At 42.2% G+C, this 23,054-nt stretch overlaps 1 protein-coding gene across 2 annotated transcripts in view; it reads left to right on the top strand.

Annotated features, from left to right (window-relative positions):
• The first annotated feature begins 4,527 nt into the window (after positions 1–4,527).
• cemip2 (cell migration inducing hyaluronidase 2) overlaps positions 4,528–23,054 on the top strand; it is a 34,821-nt gene continuing 16,294 nt past the window's right edge. Inside the window, exons 1-9 of one of the 2 annotated variants that reach the window (XM_026939819.3) lie at positions 4,528–4,642; positions 8,739–9,066; positions 10,563–10,703; positions 10,851–11,418; positions 16,691–16,860; positions 18,826–19,014; positions 21,292–21,461; positions 21,956–22,153; positions 22,401–22,606. In XM_026939819.3, the coding sequence (XP_026795620.2) occupies positions 8,760–9,066; positions 10,563–10,703; positions 10,851–11,418; positions 16,691–16,860; positions 18,826–19,014; positions 21,292–21,461; positions 21,956–22,153; positions 22,401–22,606 (1,949 nt within the window). In that variant the 5' untranslated portion in view covers positions 4,528–4,642; positions 8,739–8,759. Of the gene's footprint in view, positions 4,643–5,332; positions 5,556–8,738; positions 9,067–10,562; positions 10,704–10,850; positions 11,419–16,690; positions 16,861–18,825; positions 19,015–21,291; positions 21,462–21,955; positions 22,154–22,400; positions 22,607–23,054 lie in introns of those variants that run through there. The other variant, XM_026939818.3, reaches the window with a different exon arrangement.

The raw sequence follows: 23,054 nt of genomic DNA, 5'->3' as shown, positions 1-23,054 counted from the left end.
TTTAGATCAACGAACGCTGCACGCTCTTGCCGAGACAGAACAGAAACACTCATTAGCATCAACATTAGACAAACGGAGCGTAGAAAGAACAAACTGAAGACTCGGATGCCTGCTTGAAGCTGATAAAGATCACGTATTATCAGAGCTTTCCTCGTGCTGACGTTCTCTAAGTGTGTTTAGTCAGGTTAAGTGCAGTTTAATAGTATTTCGTAGGGCTTTATTTTATCAGGATAAATTGCACTGTCTGATTAAAATCTCCTCCACCGTGAGATATTCCCGTTTCTCATTTTTCAGCTGCGTTCAGTTTGATGGCACGGGATTCCGCAGGAACGCTGCCTTCTGATTGGCTCATGCCGTGGTGTTCCTGTGGGTGTCGATTTTACAGCCAATGGCGTCGCGTGTAGCTGCACCGCTCCGGCTGATCATATTTGAAGATCGCTAGATGAAATTCTGAACACTCTGACGACTGTTTGTAAATATCTTTGGTTTGTATGATTATTTTTTTTTAAGTCTTAAAATGGTAACAATGCAGATTACTAATACTAATAGAACTTGAAATTATTATTAATAATAATAATATTATTATTATTATTACAGTGATCTTGTCAGGATGGACACAAACATTTTGTCTTTTTTTTTTTTTTTTTTTTTTTTTTTTAATTTTCTAAGATGCCTTTCAGTTTTGGAAGGAAACTGTCCTGTATGTGCCGATGCTCTTAACAATAGTTCTAATAAACAACGAGAAATAAAATGTAAGAAGAATGAAAAGCTTGTGATGGAACTGATTTTATTTCATTTACATTTCACTCGTAAAATAAAAATATGTACCTGGAAAATAGCTGCAGATATTTTTCCAGCACCACCATGTTTTTGTTTGTTTGTTTGTTTGTTTTTGAGATACAGCGAGGACAGAATTGAATTATTTATATTTCTCCTCCATTATTTTATAATTGTATTAAAAAAAATAAAATAAAATTCCAAGTATTAAAATTAAAAAATTTATTTTATTGTATATAAAAATGTATGTATACTGAAAAATATATGTATTGACATTTTTTTGTTAAAATTCTTAAATCATGTTAAATAAATTTATTAAATTAAATGTTAAAATTATCAAATTTTTAACAGAAGAAATTATTTTTAAGAATAATAAAAATGATAAGAAATTGGTATTAAATAAATAAATAAATAATGTAACTCTTTAGAAATATTTTAAGATTTTAAATCCAACATCATATTTAAATGTAATAAGAAGTCATTTTGTTACATGGTACTTTGAATTACTAAATGAGAATTATTATTATTATTATTATTATTATTATTATTATTTTATACGAAGAGAGTAAAATCATGGTGTGGATGTGGAACAAATCAGCAAACCTGCTCAGTGTAGTTGATTGTTTTCCTTCCACTATCACACTATGCTAATGCTAAGCTAACCCAGCTAATCCAGCTAACGGAGGCGTTCAGGAGACCGGGTTTGTATTCTGAAGATTTCTTGGGATAGATTTAAACTCTGCAGTGTGAAATCCAGGAGCTTTCTTTCTTTCTTTCCCTAGACAGTTCTCGTTGGTGTTTGTAAGTGACCTGTTTCTGTCATTAAATTGAGCAAAACTCTTCCCTGAAATGTCCCATATACACATTTTCCCTGCTGATACAAAAAAAAAAAAAAAATGCTAATCCTCTAAATAAATCCTCTGGTGAAAGCTGAAGTACAGCTTCGAATTCTTCCCTCGCGTTAGTGTGTAAAAGTAAAAGCAGAAGAAAATAAGACGTCTACGTCAAATCACACACCGGCTACATTTACACACACATCAGTATTCCGATATTAATGGGAATTTGGCGATATTCGGATTAGTATGGAGTCATGTAAACACCGCAATCCGATTACCAGATTCTGATTCTGATTCTGATTCAAATTCCGATTCCCACCCTGGAATAATATGCCTGTTTTAATCGGAAATTTGTTGCATGTAAACACTTTATTTGGAAAATCCACTGAAAGGAGATTTTTCACACACACACTTAGTGTTTAACCTTTTGTTGACCTTTCACTCAGATGATGGACAGCAGATTCAGAGCTAATCATCTCTGGATGAAGCTAAAGCCTGTGTAATAATGGATCATACAGCAAACTGTGTGTTCCTTTTCTGTCTGAAATTGAATTGTATGTAGAAACAGTACAGCCTAATATTGTGTAGTTTCCCCCTTGTGCCGCCAAAACAGCTCAGACCCGTCGAGGCATGGACTCCACACGACCTCTGAAGGGGTGCTGTAGAATCTGGCACCAAGATGTTAGCAGCAGATCCTTTAAGTCCTGTAAGTTGCGAGCTGGGGCCTCTCTGGATTGGACTTGTTTGTCCAGCACATCCCTCAGATGCTTGATCGGATTGAGATCTGGGGAAATTGGAGGCCAAGTCAACACCATGAATTCTTTGTCATGTTCCTCAAACCATTCCTGAACAATTTTTGCAGTGTAGCAGGGCGCACTATCCTGCTGAAAGAGGCCACTGCTATTCAATAATGTTGCCATGAAGGGGTGTACTTAGTCTGCAAAAATGTTTAGGTAGGTGGTACGTGTAAAAGTAACATCCACATGAATGCCAGGACCCAAGATTTCCCAGCAGAACATTGCCCAGAGCATCACACTGCCTCTGCTGGCTTGCCTTCTTCCCATAGTGCATCCTGGTGCCATCTCTTCCCCAGGTAAGCGACGTGCACACGCACCCGGCCTTCCACATGATGTAAAAGAAAACGTGATTCATCAGACCAGGCCACCTTCTTCCATTGCTCCATGGTCCAGTTCTGATGCTAACGTGCCCATTGTAGGTGCTTTCGGTGATGGACAGGGGTCAGCATGGGCACTCTGACTTGTCTGTAGCTATGTAGAATGGTACGCTGCAAGCTGCCAGACCAGACGGACTATCCTTCACTCCCCACGCGCATCACTGAGCCTTGGGCGCCCATGACCCTGTCGCTGGTTCACCAGTTGTCCTTCCTTGAACAGGAACAGGAACACCCCACAAGACCTGCCGTTTTGGAGATGCTCTGACCCAGTCGTCTAGCCATCACAATTTAGCCCTTGTCAAAGTCACTCAGTTCCTTACACTTGCCCATTTTTCCTGCTTCCAACACATCAACTTCAAGACCTGACTGTTCCCTTGCTGTCTAATATATTCCACCCCTTGACAAGTGCCATTGTAACGAGACAATCAATGTTATTCACTTCAGCTCTCAGTGGTTTTAACGTTATGGCTGATTGGTGTATAGGATTACAGCCTCAAAGGGTCAACTGTTTTCCCCAAAGAAAAAAATCATGATGTGAAAAGTTGTAGTACGTCGCCCCCTTGTGGAGAACCTGTAACTCTCACTAATGTATCAAAGAATCCCTCTCAAATGTGTCACATTTTAAGGATTAAAATGCAAGAATAAAATTCTTCTTTAGATGTGTAGAGAACAGACAGAAGCACTTCTTGTTTATTTTACAACCCAGAGGTCAGAGGTCACTTCAGCAGCCTGAAGGTGCTGACCTTTGCACTTTGGAGCCTGGATGAAGAGTGCAGATAGAAAATAAAGATAAAAACTAGTTCTTAAGCTCCTTTTATGGATGATGAGACTTGACTTGTGGTGTCTCTGTATGTAAACTGAGGTTCTGGTTACTTTGTTTTTCACCATTTTATTAGCTAATTAAATCTAACGTCTTATAGATCTACGATTCCTGACTGTAGCTCTTGGGCTGCTTCGCACCGTACATCAGATCTCTAACATGCTGTGCGTCAACAGAAAGGAATCACTACAGGACATCACCTTAGATGAAATATCTGGGTTTTTTTTTCTCTGGGAATCTGTTGGATACTGATGTTCTGTTTATCCAGTGTTTTTATTAGAAGATCTGTTTCCTGATTGGTCATTTTCATTTCCAGTTTGAGTCAGTTATTTTTCTCAACCTTCAAAGGAAGAACATAGATGCACGTCATTTGTTATTATAATAACGTTTTTAAACATCATTTTATACCACAGTCCTGCATTCTCGATTCTGATTGGTCAGAAGGTGTTGATTAATTTTCTATAGCAGCAGCCCTGACAATTAATTTCAAGGCAAATCATTTCTATTAATGCGCTCATAGGAAGACATTTCCCATTTCTATAGTAACACAGGGACTTGTATGGCAGACGAGCCACGTAAATAAATTTTAAAAGTGTATAATTGTTGATATGGTGAACTTTTCGGTACGAAGTCATTTATTTAACATTTATGGAAGGAGTCTCCAGTGTCAGGGCTTCGTAACACTCACTCACTTTCAGTAAGCGCTTTATTCTCCTCAGGGTTGTTTGGATCCGGAGTGTATCTCAGGAAGACCGAACAGGAAGCAGGAATAGACTCTGGATGGGATGCTACTTCCATCCGGTTCATCAGAGGGCACCATGCACACACTTTCACACACTCATTCACACCTAAGGGTGATTTATCTTAGCCAGTCCAGCTACTGGCATGGTTTTGGGGGGTGGGAGGAAACCTGAGAACCCAGAGGAAACCCATACGCACTCATAGGAAGCGCCGCACAGACAGTAACCTGAGCTCAGGATTAAACCAGGGACTCTGAGAGCTGTGAGACGGCAACACTGTTTCCCACTGGCAGAGGTAAAGCTGTAACTTTAACTTTTAATGGGAAAGTCATCAGGACAGAGGAGTTTGTGGTTTCTGAGTAACACAACAAGCTGCTTTTTTTTTTTTTTTTGTCTTATTAACTTCAAGAGAGGAAAAAATATCAGGCAGGTCAGGGAACGACTCATACCGACTAAATTATAGCTGTGAGATCAGAGATAACTTTCCACAACATTAAATGTAACTCTAAACAGATAAAAAGTACAACTTGTCTTAGTTCAATAGGTAAAAATGATCAGCATAGGGATAAAACTCTTTTCGTATAGGACTTTGGTGGGGTGACAGTGACTCTGTTTCATCACACCACACCACAGATGATTATTTTCCTATAACAGAATGCCCTGCAAGTGTTTTTTTTTTTTTTTACACATGACATAACTGTTAGATTTTAGATAAAAAATAATAAAAAATATTGCTGTATATTCTGTACAACAGGTTAAGGTTGAAATGTAAGTCCTTAGAAAGCATTTTAAGGCACATGGCTTTAAAATATATACACTGATTAAGATGTAGAGATAAAAAAAATACACATATGTAATAAAAATAATAATAATAATAATAATAGTAGTAGTAGTAGAAAGCAGCGTCAGTGATACGTTGGAGCACGTGTGGCGTGACGTATGAGGTCGGAAGCTCCGCCCCCTGCTCGAGACCGCTGCGCGCGGCTGCTGTTGGTTCATTTCCTCTCTGACTTGGCGCAGAGACGCTGCTAAAGGGGGATTAAATTACCCGAAAAAAAAAACAAACATGTATCCAAAATTATATATATAAAAAAAGAGAAGTGTAAGTCACATTGAAGAGTTTTTTTTTTTGTTTGTTTTTCATTTTGTTTTTGTTTCCAAGAGGCCTGCGAATGGCGAGCGCGAGCGCGGAGTGAGTCTCGCGGAAGGTAAGAGGAGAAACAAAACGCCTCCAGAGCACAACCGCTGTATCACAGGGGCAGAGATGGGCTTTACAGTGGATTTGTGCAGAGAAATAACTACTTTCTGCTGTGAAAGTTGCTAATTTTTCCGAATTTACCTCGTTAGCTGCTGTTAAATCCGCTGTACTGTTTGCTTCCAGCTCTCAGACCTGTAATAACCGTAAATCACTGCCATGAAGCCTGAGAGCAGCTGAGCAGAAATCCAGTGGTGTTAGCTTTATCCTTTATCTCCCATTTATCTCACTGAAAACAAACTACAAACCAAACCAGGATTACCAGACACTGAAATAATCCAGAACTATGAGTTTAAAGTGCCTCTGAAAGCTGAAGAAGTGGTTCAGAGCTTCACCTGTCTGTCCATTGGTGTTATTCACACCTATGTGATATTATATCTAGAAAACAAACAAACAAAAAAGTTTTGAGGATGGAAATTTCAAGGTGTCACTTTTGGGAAAACAAAACAAACAAAAAACAACAACAACAACATTTTGATGACTCACTCTGTACTAGTCTTTTGTTCAGCCAATCAAACGTGCTCTAGGAGGTTAAGTCCCGCCCCTGGGGGCGTGTCTTGCTCTACACTAGTAGCTTGGTAGCGGCAGATATGTTGTACTTCTCAATCAGCTCATTAGCTCCCGTTGTCGTGAATCAGTATATCGTGTACACGAGTTCGGGTGCTGGTAAGAACCCTGGATCGCTACACATCAGGACACGGACGACTCAATTTCCTGTGACGTGACTCCGTATTTGCGTCGTAAAACGTCTCCACTGGCGTTTATCAACAACAGGCAAGACCGATATCTTTCTGACATTATACGTCATATATATATATCTATCTATATATATATATTTGTTAGCTTAATCACTTGTGTTTCTATCATGGTACTTCAAACAGGATCATAGGCTAGCTAGTGGATTTATTTTAAATCGTTAACCACTTAAAAGTCGTTGGACTCAAAAAAATCGTATACAGAGCGTCAAACAAAGTTAAAACTCGCTAACGTAAGTAATCATTTGAGAGCGATAACAAGCTACTTATATTTGTAGACGAAGTTGGCTGAGAGTTTGTCCGCCATTTTTTTCAAGCTGAAAGGACTCCGAAAATATGACGCCATTTCCAGTAAGGGAACGTAGTGAACGTCGATGCTCCCTGGTTTTTGCGGTGCATTGTGGGATTTTTTTTTTTTTTTTTTAGGGAGCGAACGTTCCAGCACATGGAAGGATTTTGCGATTGAAAGGACAGCTCTTAAAATGGCCGACTCTCGGATCTGCTCCATGACTACTGAACTAGGGAGCTGAATCGGTGGTGAATAATCCTCCACAGGCTCTCGTTAAACTCTTCGCTCATCTCCATATTTAGCTAGTTCACTAAGCTAACGTCAGGTTTGTTACGAGTATCTGGGGGGAGGGGTGATGGGTTGGTGGCGTATCTCGGACGCTATTGGCTGTCGCATAAATCAGTCAAGCGCTTCAGCACTCTGTCATCTTACTTCCTGTTTCAAAAGAAGCTACATCAGCATACGGAAAGAAATCATTGGGAATTTAAGACTGCACCATAGGGATGGACCGATACCATGCTTCCATTTTTAATTCTGATATCAGAGCTCTGTGTGTCAGCCGATATCCAATCCTGATTCGATACTGACAATCTGTTAGCAAGACAATGTCATCCATAATATTAATATAATAAACAAAACTAGCCTTCTGATACCTGATGGGCGTTTCTGTGCGTATGGATGAATCATGACAGTGACATGTCCTGACAAACATGAATCATATTTCCGAATAATTCCCAGTAGCACGAGCGTGGGTTGTTGAACGCCTTTGCGTTCCTGAGCTGCATTAACTCTTTTCGAATGGAAACTAATCGCATCCAGATGATCTGATTGGATGATTAGGTGCGGTTGACTTGTCTGACCAGTCGGCTCACGTGAAACAGCGTTTATCCTCCATTTACCCCCAACTGCCGTTTCTACACCGTAATGTGTGTGTGTGTGTCGTTGGACTGCACAATGTATCATTTGTTAATTGTTGTTGAAACATTGGCCTGCACTGATATCGCAAACTGCAAATTTTTGTGTTCGGTGTGCGTTCTGAGGTTTCAGATATTCCCAGAGATTCAAGATCATTTTAATTTTTTTTTTTGTGTGTGTGGGTGTGTTGAATAATGATGGCCTTGGTGTAATACAAAAAAGGACATTTTTTTGGGCAGTTATTTAACCGTCTGATCTGACGTGTTCAGTAAACTTTTTTCCGTTGTGTAATTGTTATAAAAGTATAAAAAATGTTTTGATAGAAATGATAGAAAAGCATGTTCTGTATTATATCAGCACTTGGGCTGCGTTCATGTACAGGCTTGAAATTTTCAGCTCAATTGTAACATTAGATTTTTTTTTTTTTCCCCCTCATCATGTGAACACACTGATCCAATTTGTTCATATGGGCTTCTGGATACATATCGCACGCATACATGTGCGTAGATGTTCTCGCATCCTAGCCGTCCAGGACTTGGACAGCGAACAAGGCTTGTGCTGGCAGCTTGTTCAATTTGCTACCGCAAATATGACTTATTTGTTTTATTTTAATGACATGCAGATGCCACATGAATGCGACGTTATTAATTTTGAGAACGCAGGTCGCTTCAGGGCAGAGTTCTGTTCACAGTATGGGTCAAAACCAAACATGAACGTCGAGGCTGAACAATTGGATTTGAGCAAAAATAACCTGAACTGAGCAATAATGTGAACGTAGCCTTGGAGTGTGTTTGTCTAGGATTGAGGGGGTGGACTCATTTTGTACCCATTGAGCTCTTAAATCCTTGCACACACCCCACCACCACGCACAAATTCTCTCTCTCTCTCTGTCTCTCTCTTTCTCTGTCTCTCTGTTTGACTTAATGTGTGCCATGTGTTTGTGTAAATACCTCGAAAATGTAAAAAATCCACACATGGGCCCATGCCATCAAAACACATGGTGCCAAACAGCAGCCTGAAACTGAGAGTCGTTTAGCTGCAGTAACGGTTGCGTAACTGGATTGTCTGGACTGGATGTCCTGACTTGAATACCGAAAACGAATGGAAAATTGACACGATTTAAAATGGATTGGTTTGTTTATTGGTTTTGTTTTTCCCCTCCCCTCTCGTCCTGTAGAAAGTGCCATCAGGCTGCACCATGCAGGGGAACAGAGGCCCCGGCCGTCTTCCCCAATTAGTGACTCCATCCAATGGATCAACGCCTTACACCATGACCCGGGTGGTACCTGTGAGATCTCCGCCCCCTGTCAAAGCCCTGCCTCCACCACCAGCACGTCCAAAACCGTTGGCTCCGCCGCCAGCACGACCGCCTTCCGTTCGCCTCCCGGAGGTCCACAACCGGCGGCGGATGAAACCCACATGCATCTTCACCGGCCTCTGCTTCGGCACGTTCTTCCTCGTGCTCATCCTCGTCCTCAGTCTGAGCCCCAGGGAAGTCCTCGATGGTGAGACACCACCGTAGTACTGTAGCACTCACTTGGTAGTTTTTATCATTTTTTGTCATATTTTGCCCAAATTGCTTTGCTCGTAGGTGTTCCTGGCTTAAGTTTTCTCCTGGTTGCCAGTTTCTACATCATCTTGCCCAGAAAGAAAACTCTGATCAAGACAAGATATATTGTGGTCATAGTCAATTTTTTGTCCTGATAAATTTAAATCAGTCATTCGCAACAGTTCATTTCTCCTCCATCTTGACTAGGAACGAATGTCTAGTAAGGACAGAAAGGGATTCACTCTGGGAAAAAAATTAAGCATCTCTCACGTTTGTTGGTAACTGCTACATCCCTTTGCGTCTCGAGTGCATTTGCACATCACTCACCATGCTATGATCCAATGGCCTCCATTTTCTAGCTGCTTTTTGTCTTTTATATATCTGATTTAGATTAGTGTTAGTGTTCAGACCCATTATTCAGTACTTTGTAAGCTTTGAGTCTTCTTGTGTAAGTCCCTACAAGCTTTGCACAACTGGATTCTCTGCATATCGTCTCAAGCTCAATCAGATTCGATGGGGAGAATCGGTGAACTGCACTCTTCAGGTCTCTCCACAAATGTCCTTTGGGCTTTGGCTGGGCCACTCAAGGACATTCAGAGACATGAAACTCCCTGACCTTGCTGCAGAGATGCACCCCCATAGTATGATGCTACCACCACCATGCTTCACCATAGGGACGTTATAACCAGGCGTTAGCAGCACGTCTTTTTTTTTTTGCCAGATGTAGTTCCACTCAAAGAGTTCAGTTTTTGTCTCACCAGACCCCAGAACCTTTATTCTTTATATCTTATGCTGTCCTTTTAGTGCCTGCCATATGCTTTTTACTCAGGAGCATTGCGTACACAGTATGTAAAATAAAAATGCCGGCTATATAAGTGCGACTCATTTTTTTCTCTAAGCAATCAGGATTTAAGAAGGTTCATCTTTTACTCTGACTTATAATCTGGAAGTTATTATATTTAATACAGTAGGTTAGGGTTGTTTTGTTAATGCCCATATTTTGTTGCTGTTCTTTTGAAGCCGTCTCAGTAGTCTCTTTCTGATACTTTTGGGAAAAGTAATTTCAACAACAACTAAAAAAACCACCCTGTATAACTCCACTTGCATGTTTCTCAGTAAGCAGGCTTTCTGCAGGTTTTCATTAGCTCCATAAACACTCAGCAATCTCCCTCTATATCCCACAGACAGAGCTGCACAGATCCTGTTTCCCCACAGCAGGAGAGATGTTTGATCCACTGAACATTTAAAATTTAAAACTTTCCCTCTAATAAAGTCCTGCTCTGTTCTAAATAAGCGTTCGGCACTTTGCACTGTAAAGCACTTGTCTAGCACAGCTGATGGAGGACTTGTTCCTGAGCAAGCCCTTATTCATCGCTCAAGTTCTCTAACTGCAGTTACTCTGAACAATAAGCCGTTGTAATAAGCATGAACTGTTTGTTCTGTGTGCTGTAGAGAACTGTCCCGACCACAACCTGACGCTGAGTAACTGGAACCCGGGACAAAACCCAAAAAAGGCTGTGGTGGTGCATAATGGACAACGGTTCAAACTGATTGCATCAGCCACCCTCTACTCTCTCACCATCCAATCAGGAGGTAAGGTGTGATCATGTGACTCTGGAGACTAGAGTGTACGTAACGCACTGCAGCTATCAATGAATGAAAACCAGGGCCAGTTTTAGCATGTTTTTCATTTTCAGCCACTTTTCCTGCCTATTCTGAATGATTTCGGTGCCCTCACAGGGTTGGTGGTGTTTGCTGATAATAAGGAAGGTTCGAACAACATTACCCTACGAGCACGCTTCATTTTAATTGAAGAGGGAGGCGCTCTTCACATCGGTGCCCCAAAGTGTCGCTATCGTTCTCACGCAACCATCACGCTAGTGGGCCGCTCGGATGATGCCTCCGTTTCTCCCCTGCCCGATTTCGGACGCAAGTTTGTGGGCGTGCGTCCCGGCGGCACTCTGGAGCTCCACGGCGTGCAGCGGCCGTCCTGGACTCTCCTGACACGCACCGTGCCTGCCACAGGCCTGGCAGCGGGCAGCTACGCCTTCCAGAAGAACTTCAGCCGGGGGATCAACCTTCGCGTGGTGGACCAGGACACGGGCGCTTTGCTAAGCACCGAACGCTTCGACACACACGACTCGCAGAACGACAGCAGGAAGCTGACCCAGATGCTGCGGTCGCTGCCACACGGGCGCATCGTCTCTCTCGCTGTGGGCGACTCGGCCGCCAAGAACCTCCTGGAAGAGACCAAGAGGACCATCCAGGAGCTTCTGGGCAGCCACTACGTTCATGAGCTCAAATACAGGTACATGTATCATATAATGCCAAAGTAATTATAGTGAAACTAAAGGAAGGTCTAAACTAAAGGTCATAGTCCTACAGTCTTTAGTCATAGTCTTATGCGATGTCTTTATCATAAAGACTTTGTTTGATGTCTTAGGCGTCATAATAGTGATAAATGTTTGTGTGGTCGTTATATTAGTCTGCTGAGCACACTAGCGGAGGAAATGAATCTTACATGTTTGCTTTGATAGCTGTGGGTGTGGCTGGAAGTGGAAAAGTGTCTTATCGTTCCATGCCATCTGCTTCATTCAGTCCTGACTACACTCTCATGCAAAAAAAATGCCATTGCCATAAACATGTCGTGAATCGTAGTTAGGACTTCTTCGCGTTTCGCGTAGGAGTACGCCGCTATGAGTAATTGCTCAAAAATACGCAAAAAAGAGCAGTGACCTTGTTTCCCGTGTACTCAATGCTCCGATGTTAACCGACACCCCAGAAGCCCCGCCCCCTTCCCATCATCTCACATGAATTCCTGAATCCACTTTACACAGCTTCGCGACAGCCGTTTTGCGTATCTGTGTGTCATCATTGTTGTTTCGTTTAATATGTAAAGGAACGGCGTTGCGTGTTGTGTACTTTTTTTTTTTTTTTTGGTTAAATTTTTATTCGTTTTATTCATATAAAACAAATGAAATTTCATGCACAGAGTGTATCGGAGTGGTAATGCCAGACATTTTGAGATCTACTTAGATCAGTACAGATACACACACACACACACACACACACACACACATAAAAGACCTCCAATGTGGAACCGATTGAGATATTTGCCATATCCGCACTGTAATGGGTCGCTAATGGGCCTTAGTTTCTCTGCAGTGCTAAACCTAACTCCATCCTGGCATCTTACCTTGGAAAAAAAAAAATGGAAGAAAAATGGTCCAGCGGCTTTTCCCCTGTTTCCTCTCTGTGTATTTGTACAGGAAAAGCACTGCCGGAGGATTAGGCAGGCGTGTTTCCAGGATGTGTGCTGAAAAATGAGCTGACTTGTGTCTTTCTGTGTAAGACGTCTGTGCAAAACACACAAAACACACGGTCTGTCCTGACCTGGCAGTCAGGACAAGCTCAAAGGACAGGACACACACACACACACACACACACAGAGTGTGGAGTGACATTAAGGAGCCTGACGCTAACTTTTGTACCCACTGAACTCTAAAATGCTTACACACACCCCTTCACCATGCACAAATTCACACCCACACTCTGTCCTTTCTCAGAAATTCTCTCTCTCTCTCTCTCCCTCATTTGTTCTTTTTTTTTTTTTTTTTTTTTTTTCGTTCTTCCACACATCTCAGCAGTCCTGACTTGACAGTTCCTTTGAAGGCTTGGCATGAACCCTGGCCAACGCCCCCTGCACAAACAGAAACATCTGGCACCATAACGTCTAAACTTGCGTAACGCGTAGGCTGAGTTCCCTCCTCTCTACGGTTTGCACCACACACACTTTCTGATACCTCAGCACACACTGGGGGGTAATGAGTGTGTGTGTGTGTGTGTGTGTGTGATTCATGAGCATGCCGACATAAGGCAGCTTTCTGGTCCGAGAACTTGGATCAGAGTCTTAATGTGTCTTTAAAAAAAAGACCATTGTGGTTATTATTAGAACTTTTTTCAAAAGACTTTCAGGAAGTAAGATGATGGTGTGCCCGCAGTTCTTTATTATGATACTTGTATTATGTTTCATTGGCAAGCACGGTTGTAAAAGACACCCACCCGGACATTTTGACTGCACTCCTAATGGAGCCAAATCCGGCCCTGCAATCCACACGATACGATACGATTTAAATTGTTAAGGCAACATGTTGATGTTTGATGATGCCACTGAATCTATTACAATACGACATGATTGGATGTAGTAGCCTCCAGTCGACATGTGACCAACTCAGAATCTGGGGTTGGCCTACTGTTAATTCGCAGATGATGTAAAATTATGAATGAAAGAATATGGTCATGTGACAAGGTCCAGATGATACTGTAAATCACGCTTTAAAAAAAAAACAAAAAAAAACGATGATGTCGTGGTGTGATGCCGTTTTCCTTCAGCCGCATGGCCTGATTTTTTTTTTTTTAAATTCCTTTTATACCACAGCAGTTTTCTGACGATTACATTTTTTAATGATGAAAGAAATATCTTTATCCATTTATAGTTACATTTCATGTTGCGTAACGTTTGCGAAACAACTTCCTGTTTTCACTTACATTATAGCAGCTATAAATAGTCCTTCCTTCACCAGCTTCTCTATTTTCCCTCCTTCTAATGAGACAAAAAAAAAAAACAAAAAAAAACAAAACACACAACAGCATGTTACTGACAAAACTGTAATGTGTAGCCTCCTCTGTCCTGCAGCGGAAAACTGAAAGTTACAGTTTTACCGCCGATTGTTACAAAGTGCTGACACTGGAGACTCCTTCCATCAATTTTCATCTTTTGTGAACAAGTCAGGTAAAATAATACTTTAATCAACACCTTCTTACAAAACAGAATCGAGCTCGTAACAGCACTGTCGTATAACAGCATTAAAAAAAACTGGGATAAAATGCTAGGCAGTGATTTTGGTAAGAAAATATAATGATATAAAAACAAAGCAAAATGGATGACGAGCTCCAGTTTAATGTTTGCATGTTGGCGTTTTTTTAAAAATTTTTTTATTTTTTTTTAATATACGGTAATAACATTGACTCAACTGTAATCTGATTAGAGAAACAATAAGCCGTTAAACTTTTTTTTTTTTTTTTTTCCTGGACTGGTTTTGTGTGACTTGCATGTTGGAACTCGGTGCGGTTTCCAGTCATGTGCCGGAAACCAACATCCCGGTCTCAACGATCCATCTGAACTCTGCACTATACCCAGGTGGCTCTTCTTTTCATTCAACAGGAAGTGGCTGTCATTGCTTACTTTGATGGGAAAAGGACAAATCCTTCCCTTTCTGTTCACATTTCCTGATCTTTGGACATCTTTGCGTCACCCAAAGTACAGACCGAGAGGGAAAGTGCTTTGATTGTCAGAGGAAGGGCGTTTACTTTTATTTCTTTGCCACATATTTTACATTTGAGGCACTGCCTCTCTGGAGATAGATAGACATTTGTAAGAGCATGAGTTGTTTGAGTTTGGCTTTTAGGAGACTTTTCTTTGGTGCTATAGTGTTCCCTAGATGAAGAGGGATTGCAAATTAGGTGTTTTAAGGCAAGTTTTTTTCAGAAGCACTCATTTTTATCTGCATCTCTTAACTGGATTTTTGAAAGCAGCCTCTTACGGAAGCAGAAATAAAATGTGACTAAGAATGAACACCAGACGAAAGAGTCTAAAAGTAGCAGTAGCATTAATAGGAGAAGCTAAATAAATTTACTAGCCTGTAAAAGTCTCACTCCACTGGCACTTTTTCCTCTTAAGCTTCACAGGGACACACTTAGGCTAGTCATCGTCCATTTTACATTTCTGCCAAAGACTGAACGTCATCCGGCACTGTGTGTGTGTGTGTGTGTGTGTGTGGGAGAGATGGTATGTCATTAGCCGCTGGCATTAAAGCATGGCATAACATGTGTTAGCTATTTGTAACCTAAATCCTGAAGATCACTGTGTTAGCGAGACTGGATTTTCACCCACGAATTCAAGCATGATACAATTTGCCATAAATGTCAGTTAACATTCCAACTATGGATTGCACCGTGCTTATTTGTGCTGATGTTGTGTTAGTGTTTTTAGAGGAAGGAAGAGGCTAATTTGTTTGACTTCATCTTTCATGGTGCCTGGTGCTTGTGGTGAGCCAGAGCCATTTCCACTTCCTCACTGCTGACTGATCGGTGTCGACGCTTGATAGCGCAGGGAGCTGAGCACGATTCGGCTTTGTGCAGGATTTAGCTTTTCAGCACGAGATAACAATGAAGGAGCATCGGGTTCATGGTATGCGCACTGGCTTTGGTCGTTGGTCCTTCTTCATAATTAGGAGGACTGCTCCGAATAGTCCACACACTCCTCTCAAAATCTCAGTTAAACGGTATTGTAGAAATGCTTACGTTTTTGGAAGGAGTCTCCAGTGTTGGTGCGTTCGTAACAGTCAGTAAGTTTTCCACCACAGTCAAGTCATTTGGGTTTTTATTGTCATTCCTCTATATAGCTTGTATACATTGGAATGAAATGTCGTTTCTCCAAGCCCATGGTGCAACACATAACAGTACGTAAGACTACATGAAGTGTAAATAAACAACAGTGTGAGACATGTGCAGGAAAATAAATACCCATGACTATAAATACACAGAACGTGGGGTGTATTGCGTGGGGTACTATTGGTCGCGTAGCAACAGTAGGTTTAGTGTTCCACAGGAAGGTGTACGCCACAAGAAGGTGTTCAGGACTGAGGAGTGTGTGCTTTCTGGTTTCTCAGTAACATGAAAACTCATTAACTTCAAGAGAGAAAAATGAGACGCTGGTGGGGGAAATCACCTCTGTTGAACTTTTCCACATTTTGTATGGTTACAGCCTCCAACCAGTCACCACCAGAAGTCACATAATTAGCTCAATGGTGTTGAACTGTGTACCACTAAAGTGTCACATGATCCCAATATGAATACATCTGTTCCTGAAAAACATTTGGAGAACATACCTAAACCAACAGCATCATGAAGACCAAGGAGCTATCCAGACAAGTTTGGGACAAAGTTCTGCTACAGTATCAATCACGGGTTTGGTGATTAAAAAAATAAAAAGTTCCACTGTTGAACATCCTGTGGGGCGCCATTAAATCCATTCCTTGGAAAATGCAAAGAACGCGACACAACAGAAGATTAGTCAGAGGAGCAAGCAAGCCAAGTGTAACTTTGAAGCAGCTGGAGAGATCCACAGCTCAGATAGGAGAAGCTGTTCACAGGAGAACCATAACCTAGACACTCCATAAAGCAGGGTTTTATGGAACAGTGGAGAGAAGGAAGCCATTATTTAAAAAAAAAAGGCATATGAAATCTCTTTTGGAGACTTTGAAAACGTGTAGATTTGGACAGAAATAGTGTATTGTGGTTGTTTTGCTACACAGTGTGATCGCAATATTTAAACAGAAACTGGTCAACACGATATGTACCATTACTCAAGATCAGTCTGCGTTTTATTTCTGCCAAATTGCCCAGTAACAAGATAAAGTCAGGAAAGTGATAAATTTAAATAGAAGTTATCATTACAGAATTTGAGGTTTATTTATAATCTGTTTTGTTTTTTGTTTTTTTTCCCCCCACTTTCGCAGGCAGGCGTGGGCACTGGTGTCTGTGGTCGGTGGAGGAAACGGTTCATGCGCAGAGGACGTACGCGAACACGAGAACCACGACACGGGGGGAAAGGCGCTGGCTCGTCGAGAGTTTGTCACCGTGGACGGCGTGCGATTCTTTGTGTCCGCCTGCAGCGAGTGGCGGAACGGCAAGTTCCGAATTCACATCACAATGATCACCAACACAGTCACTGAGCACACCTTTAAAATACCGTTAGCATTCTTTTTTTTTTTTTTTTTACACTTTAAGTGTGTATCAGCCGTACATTTTTACAAGGTGATGTTTGTTTAATTTTTGTCACGATTTATGAGAGCACAGTGTTGAAACACGCACACGTTAAATGCTTCTTTTTAAAAAGATTAGCATGCACTAATACTAAATGAACGGCCCTGCTTTGTAGCATGTTATAATTGCAAAATGTGAAAAGTGAAACACTTGGGGGTGTGCAGGTAAAGGAAAATAATCAACAACGGGGATCAGAGGTACTGTTACCACGTCAAAGTTGGTTATTTTCCAATAACAGCATGGCCTGAAGTGTTTTATTCCTCTTTAACCAAACGCTAACAACAAAGAATGACTCATCTTAATTTTATCCATTTATAGTTGTATTTAACGTCTGTAAACAAATTAGTTCCTGTTATCACTATAAACGGTCGATGAACAGTCATTCCCCTCACCAGCCTCTTTTTTTTTTCTCTCTTGATGTTCATAAGACAAAAAAAAAAACACACTTTATCATGTTACGAAAGAAATAGAAAGCGCAAACTCCTGAGGACTTTCCCATAGTGGAAAACCTAAAGTTACAGCTGTTACTATAGAAACAAAAACTGCTATTGTAGAAAGCTAATCAACCTTTCCTTATTTTGCCCTGTTTTACCTTTTCTCTGAAGTTTCTACCAATTTCTTACCGTAAACCATCAATTCAGCGAAAGCCCCAGTGTTAACGCGGCTGAGCTACTGAAGGACATGGCGCTAACAAAGTGAGCTGAGAAACGTAGCATAAAGTCGACCCAAGTAGCTTTTCTCTTTCTGGATCATAAACAGGTAGTGTCGATATTTTGAAGCGCCCATGATTTAAAAAAAAGAGAGAAAAGAAATAAACCCAGTTGAATATGCTGATGTGTCATATAAACGATTACTGGCACAGTCTGTTACTGAGACACAAAGCCAGCTCTGTGCATCAGGCTTTTTCTCTGGGACACTGTGTTCATCCACCTCCAGCTATTAGTGCTGAATTATCTCTGATCTGCGTCACTCTGAACTCTGCTGTTATGAATGAGAGGCTCATAGCGAGAGGATGAACCAGGCTGACCCGCCGAGAATGACAGCTCTTTGGTCTGGAAATGTTACTCACGCCATCAATTATGTCACGTTAGCGCCGTTATAGGGTCGTCTCTGGGAGTTACACGCAACGTTAAGACAGTGTGGAGCTGCAGTGTCTTTGATAGTATTCCTACGACACTCAGCCGTGAACGTGTTGATGCAATACTTGCGTCATGCAAGTTCTGGTTTTCGTTGCTTAAATAACAAGAAAAACAGGAAATTGATCCAGAACTTTAACACTTGCGTAATATCGACACGGCCGACATCTGTCATACAGAATTAAGCACCTCTTGTAGATGATGATGATGATGATGCTTTATTGAGGTCAAAGGTCACCAAATGGTCATTACTTGGGTGGTCATCTGTCCTGCACTGTCAGTAGAGCGGCTTTAGGTATAACAACAATAACACAATTTCTTCATAAGAGCTTCTTCAGCCTTTTTTTTTTTGTTCCCCAGCCAACTGAACCCTATTCGTAAAAGACAGAGTCAAGTAATTGCCCCCTCACCCTGCTGTTTAAGAGAGCGACCTCATTAAACTACAGTAATTACTACTTCCCTGAGCCTGCTCACGTTTACAGACACGTGTAGAAACATGCAGAACACCCCAGGGGAAGGGCGGTGAGTGGAGCGCACATGTAGAGTTAATAAAAATGGTTCCTGAGGAGCAGGACGTTTCAGTGGAAAGTTATTCATCAGCTGATATATTCTTTTATTTTTTTTTCCCCCCAATAACTGGATTTTCTCTACCTCTACATATATATAAACCTATAAACCCTTTTGTCCCCCAGGTTTCCCCATATCAGGATTCCAGGTGGACGTGGTGGACCAGGTGATCCTGAACGTGCAGGACGACGTGAGCAGCTGGAGGCCAGGAGACAGGATCGTGGTTGCCAGTACCGATTATTCCATGCACCAGGCCGAAGAGTTCACACTGCTGCCCTGCCCCCACTGCACCAAAACACAGCTCCGGATACAAGGTGAGAGAGGGTGAGGGTGTGGGGGGGTGTGTGTGTGTGTGGGTCTCTTTATGTCTCTGTGTGACACTGTGTGTCTACATGTCTGCGTCTTTCTCTCTGTATCTGTCTTTCTGTCTCTCTGTCTGCCTGTCTGTCTCTGTGTTTTTAGGTCTGTGTGTCTGTCTCTCTGTGTTTCTCTGTGTCTGCCTGTCTGTCTCTGTCTCTGTGTCTGTGTTTTTATGTCTGCAGGTCTGTTTCTGTCTCTGAGTTTCTATGTCTGCCTGTCTGTCTCTCTCTCTGTCTCTTTGTTTCTCTGTGTCTGCGTGTCTGTCTCTCTCTGTCTCTGTGTTTCTCTGTGTCTGCGTGTCTGTCTCTCTCTGTGTTTTTCTGTGTCTGGGTGTCTGTCTCTGTGTTTCTCTGTGTGTCTCTGTCTCTGTGTTTCTCTCTGTCTGGGTGTCTGTCTCTGTGTTTCTCTGTGTCTGCAGGTCTCTCTCTCTATCTCTGTGTTTCTCTGTGTCTGCAGGTCTCTCTCTATCTCTGTCTCTGTGTTTCTCTGTGTCTGCAGGTCTCTCTCTCTATCTCTGTTTCTCTGTGTCTGCAGGTCTCTCTCTCTCTATCTCTGTGTTTCTCTGTGTCTGCAGGTCTCTCTCTCTATCTCTGTGTTTCTCTGTGTCTGCAGGTCTCTCTCTCTATCTCTGTTTCTCTGTGTCTGCAGGTCTCTCTCTCTATCTCTGTGTTTCTCTGTGTCTGCAGGTCTCTCTCTCTATCTCTGTGTTTCTCTGTGTCTGCAGGTCTCTCTCTCTATCTCTGTTTCTCTATGTCTGCAGGTCTGTCTCTCTCTCTCTCTCTCTTTCTCTGTTTCTCTGTATTTCTCTGTGTCTGCAGGTCTGTGTCTGTCTCTGAGTTTCTATGTCTTCCTGTCTGTCTCTGAGTTTCTCTGTGTCTGCGTGTCTCTCTCTCTCTCTCTCTCTCTCTCTCTCTCTCTCTCTCTCTCTCTGTTTCTCTGAGTTTCTCTGTGTCTGCATGTGTTTCTCTGTCGCTGTGTCTCTCTATGTCTGCATGTGTCTCTGTGTGTGTTTCTGTCCCTGTCTCTCAGTTTGTGTCCTTTTTCACAAGAGCTCCTGAACCACCAACTGCAAAACAGCCCCAAAGCCTCAGTGAGCAGATTACTGACCAGCTGATTTTTGTTCTTGGGAGCTTTTCCTTGTGTTCAGTCCCCGGCTGCTGAACATGGTGATAATCTAGAATGTAGAATCTAGAATTTCATGTCTAGAAAGTTTGATTTGAGTCTCTTCTGAGCACAGCACATGATTTCAGTTGTAGTCTGGAGTTTAGACTCTGATTTGTGTGGAATGTTCCCAGGAAGACTTTCTTTCTTATAACTATGAACAGTGGTTTTATTTATTTATTTATTTATTTATTTATTTATTTATTTATTCTTTCTTTCTTTCCCCTGTACTTGTAGATTTTTGGTGATACATTTTTGGTTTTTCCACCTGTGGCATTTTGTGTGTGTGTGTGTGTGTGTGTGTGTGTGTGTGTGTGTGTGTGTGTGTGTCAGAAGTGTTAGATTTACTGCAGGACAGGGATGTCGACAGATCAACTTGTCAGAGAACATCCACTTTTCTTGGCAGATTTCCAGCGTTTATCTTATCACTGAACCTCACAGTGTTTATTTTGAATTCTTTGCAGCTCATGCCTGAGGGATGTAACGTGGGGCCACAGCTTTCGAATTTATGTCCCATATAAAATGAATAAATGCTGGAAACGGACAATGGAGAGTTTCTCAGGGCAGGAGCGATACACGCTATCGACTACTGACTTAAACACTATCTTCCTCAGAGACAGGAAAAGGATGAGAGGTCCATCAGTACAGAGAAAGAGACCGATAATCCCCGCTATCTCCAGGGATATACTGAGGATGTTTTGGATGTTGATGTGTGTGTTAATGTGTGTACACACCCTCTTTGTGCTTCCCGTGGTATGTTAACATAACAGCAGAAAGAAAATCTGCCTTTTGTTTATAATACAATCTGACACAGGAAGTTTTTCAGGACCGAATAGTTTACGCTTTGCGTTTTTTTTGTAACATGACAAGCTGTGTTTTTTTGTTTGTTTGTTTGTTTGTTTTGTTTCGTGTTAACTTCAAGACAACTTTATCTCTGTTTCAGTTGCACCCAGCTTGGTGTTTTACATACAGCTACATACAGCTGACATCTTAAATCACTTTAAAATGCATTAGAATGAAACGCTTTTCCTAACTACGGATCGCGTGTGCGTGCGTTGATTGTGTTTCAGGGAAGCCTCAGTACACTCACATGGGCGAGATCGTGGACGGCGTGGACATGCGCGCCGAGGTGGCTCTGCTCTCCAGGAACATCCTCATCCACGGAGAGATGGAGAAGTCTTGCTACGGCAACAACTGGTGTCAGTACTACACCCACGACACCTTCGGAGGACACATCAAGGTCTGATGATGATAAAAAAAAAAACACAAGCAACACGAAATAAACCTAACGCAGGATATTAGGCACAAACACACAATAATGTTCAATTATCATACTCCCACATCTACACTGTGGTGTACCCTTCTGACCCAGAAATCTGTCCTCTGGTATTCATCAGTGTTAAGAAACGAACTAGAGAGTGTTGTAACAAGTGAGTGCTTCTTGCTGCAGTGGCATATTTGTGGGATTTTCCAAATGAAAGACAGATGAGAGAAGCTGTCATAATCAGAATCCTTGTTTAACTCCAGAGACGTCCTCAGTGTGAAATGTCTAGTTTTTGTGTGCAAATAAAACGACAAACCAGCACCTCATTCATTTTTTTCTAATATCATATGAATAATAATAGCATATTAAATATCTGTAATGCTCTGTTATTTAACATTGACTAACAGCTCTGGATTTCCCCTGTGTGTGTGTGTGTGTGTGTGTGTGTGTGTGTGTGTGTGTGTGTGTAGATCCTGGGAAATTTCTCCTCAGTGCACATGTCGCAGGTGGAGCTGAAGCACATGGGACAGCAGGCGGAGAGAGACAGCCACCCAGTCCACTTCCACATGTGCGGTGACGTGGACGAGGACCGCGCCTACCTGGACTCGCTCTCCATCCACCACTCGTTCTCCCGCTGCGTCTCCATCCACGCCACCAACGGCCTGCTGGTGAGTGAGACCGCGCGTAGGGTTGTGCCGAACCTGGATGAGAGAAATAATATTAATACCGAGCACTTCTTTAACAATGACATCACCATGATGCAGTCACTGTTTTTCTATCGTCACTCGAACCATTCCAGGCGTCTCTGGTCACGGTGACGTACGTCGCGCCCCGTGGTATCAGTGTGAGAGGCATTAAAAAAATACACACATACGTGAAGTGTATTTTCTGTGCTTTTTTTTTGTGACGTCTCAGGTAAGGGACACAGTGGGATACGACACGCTGGGTCACTGTTTCTTCCTGGCGGACGGAATCGAGCAGAGGAACACGTTTTATCATAACCTGGGATTAGTGACGAGGCCGGGGACCATCCTGCCCACGGAGCGCAACGACACCATGTGCACCAAAATACGAGACCGAGTGCACGGAGGATACACACCATCACCGGCCACTGAGTGCAAGTACGATCTCTCCGTCTTTCTCTCACACACACATCACTCTCATTCTCACTCACTCGCTCTATATCTCTTCGTCACTCTGTATCTTCTTGTCTCTGTCACTCTCTGCCCCCCATTTTGTCTCTGTGTTTTTCTCACTTCTCTCTGTCTCTCCTTTTCTCTCTCTCTCTCTCTCACTCTCTCTCCTTCTCTCTGTCCCCCTCTTTCTCTCATACTCTCTCTCTCTGTATCTCTCCCTTTCTTCTTTCTTCTCTTCTCTCTGTCTCTCTCTCTATCTCTTGCCCTCTCATTCACTCTATCACTCACACTGTCTCTCCTCTGTCTCACTTTCCCTCTCTCTCTCTCTCTCTCTCTCCCCCCGTCTCACTTTATCCGTCTCTCCTTCTCTCTGTCTGTCTGTCTCTCCATCTTTGTCTCTCTCTTATGCTATCCCTCTCTCTCACTGAATCTG

Source organism: Pangasianodon hypophthalmus, chromosome 24 (genome assembly GCF_027358585.1).
Source record: "Pangasianodon hypophthalmus isolate fPanHyp1 chromosome 24, fPanHyp1.pri, whole genome shotgun sequence".
Taxonomy (NCBI): Eukaryota; Metazoa; Chordata; class Actinopteri; order Siluriformes; family Pangasiidae; genus Pangasianodon; species Pangasianodon hypophthalmus.
This window is presented reverse-complemented; position numbering and strand designations above follow the sequence as displayed.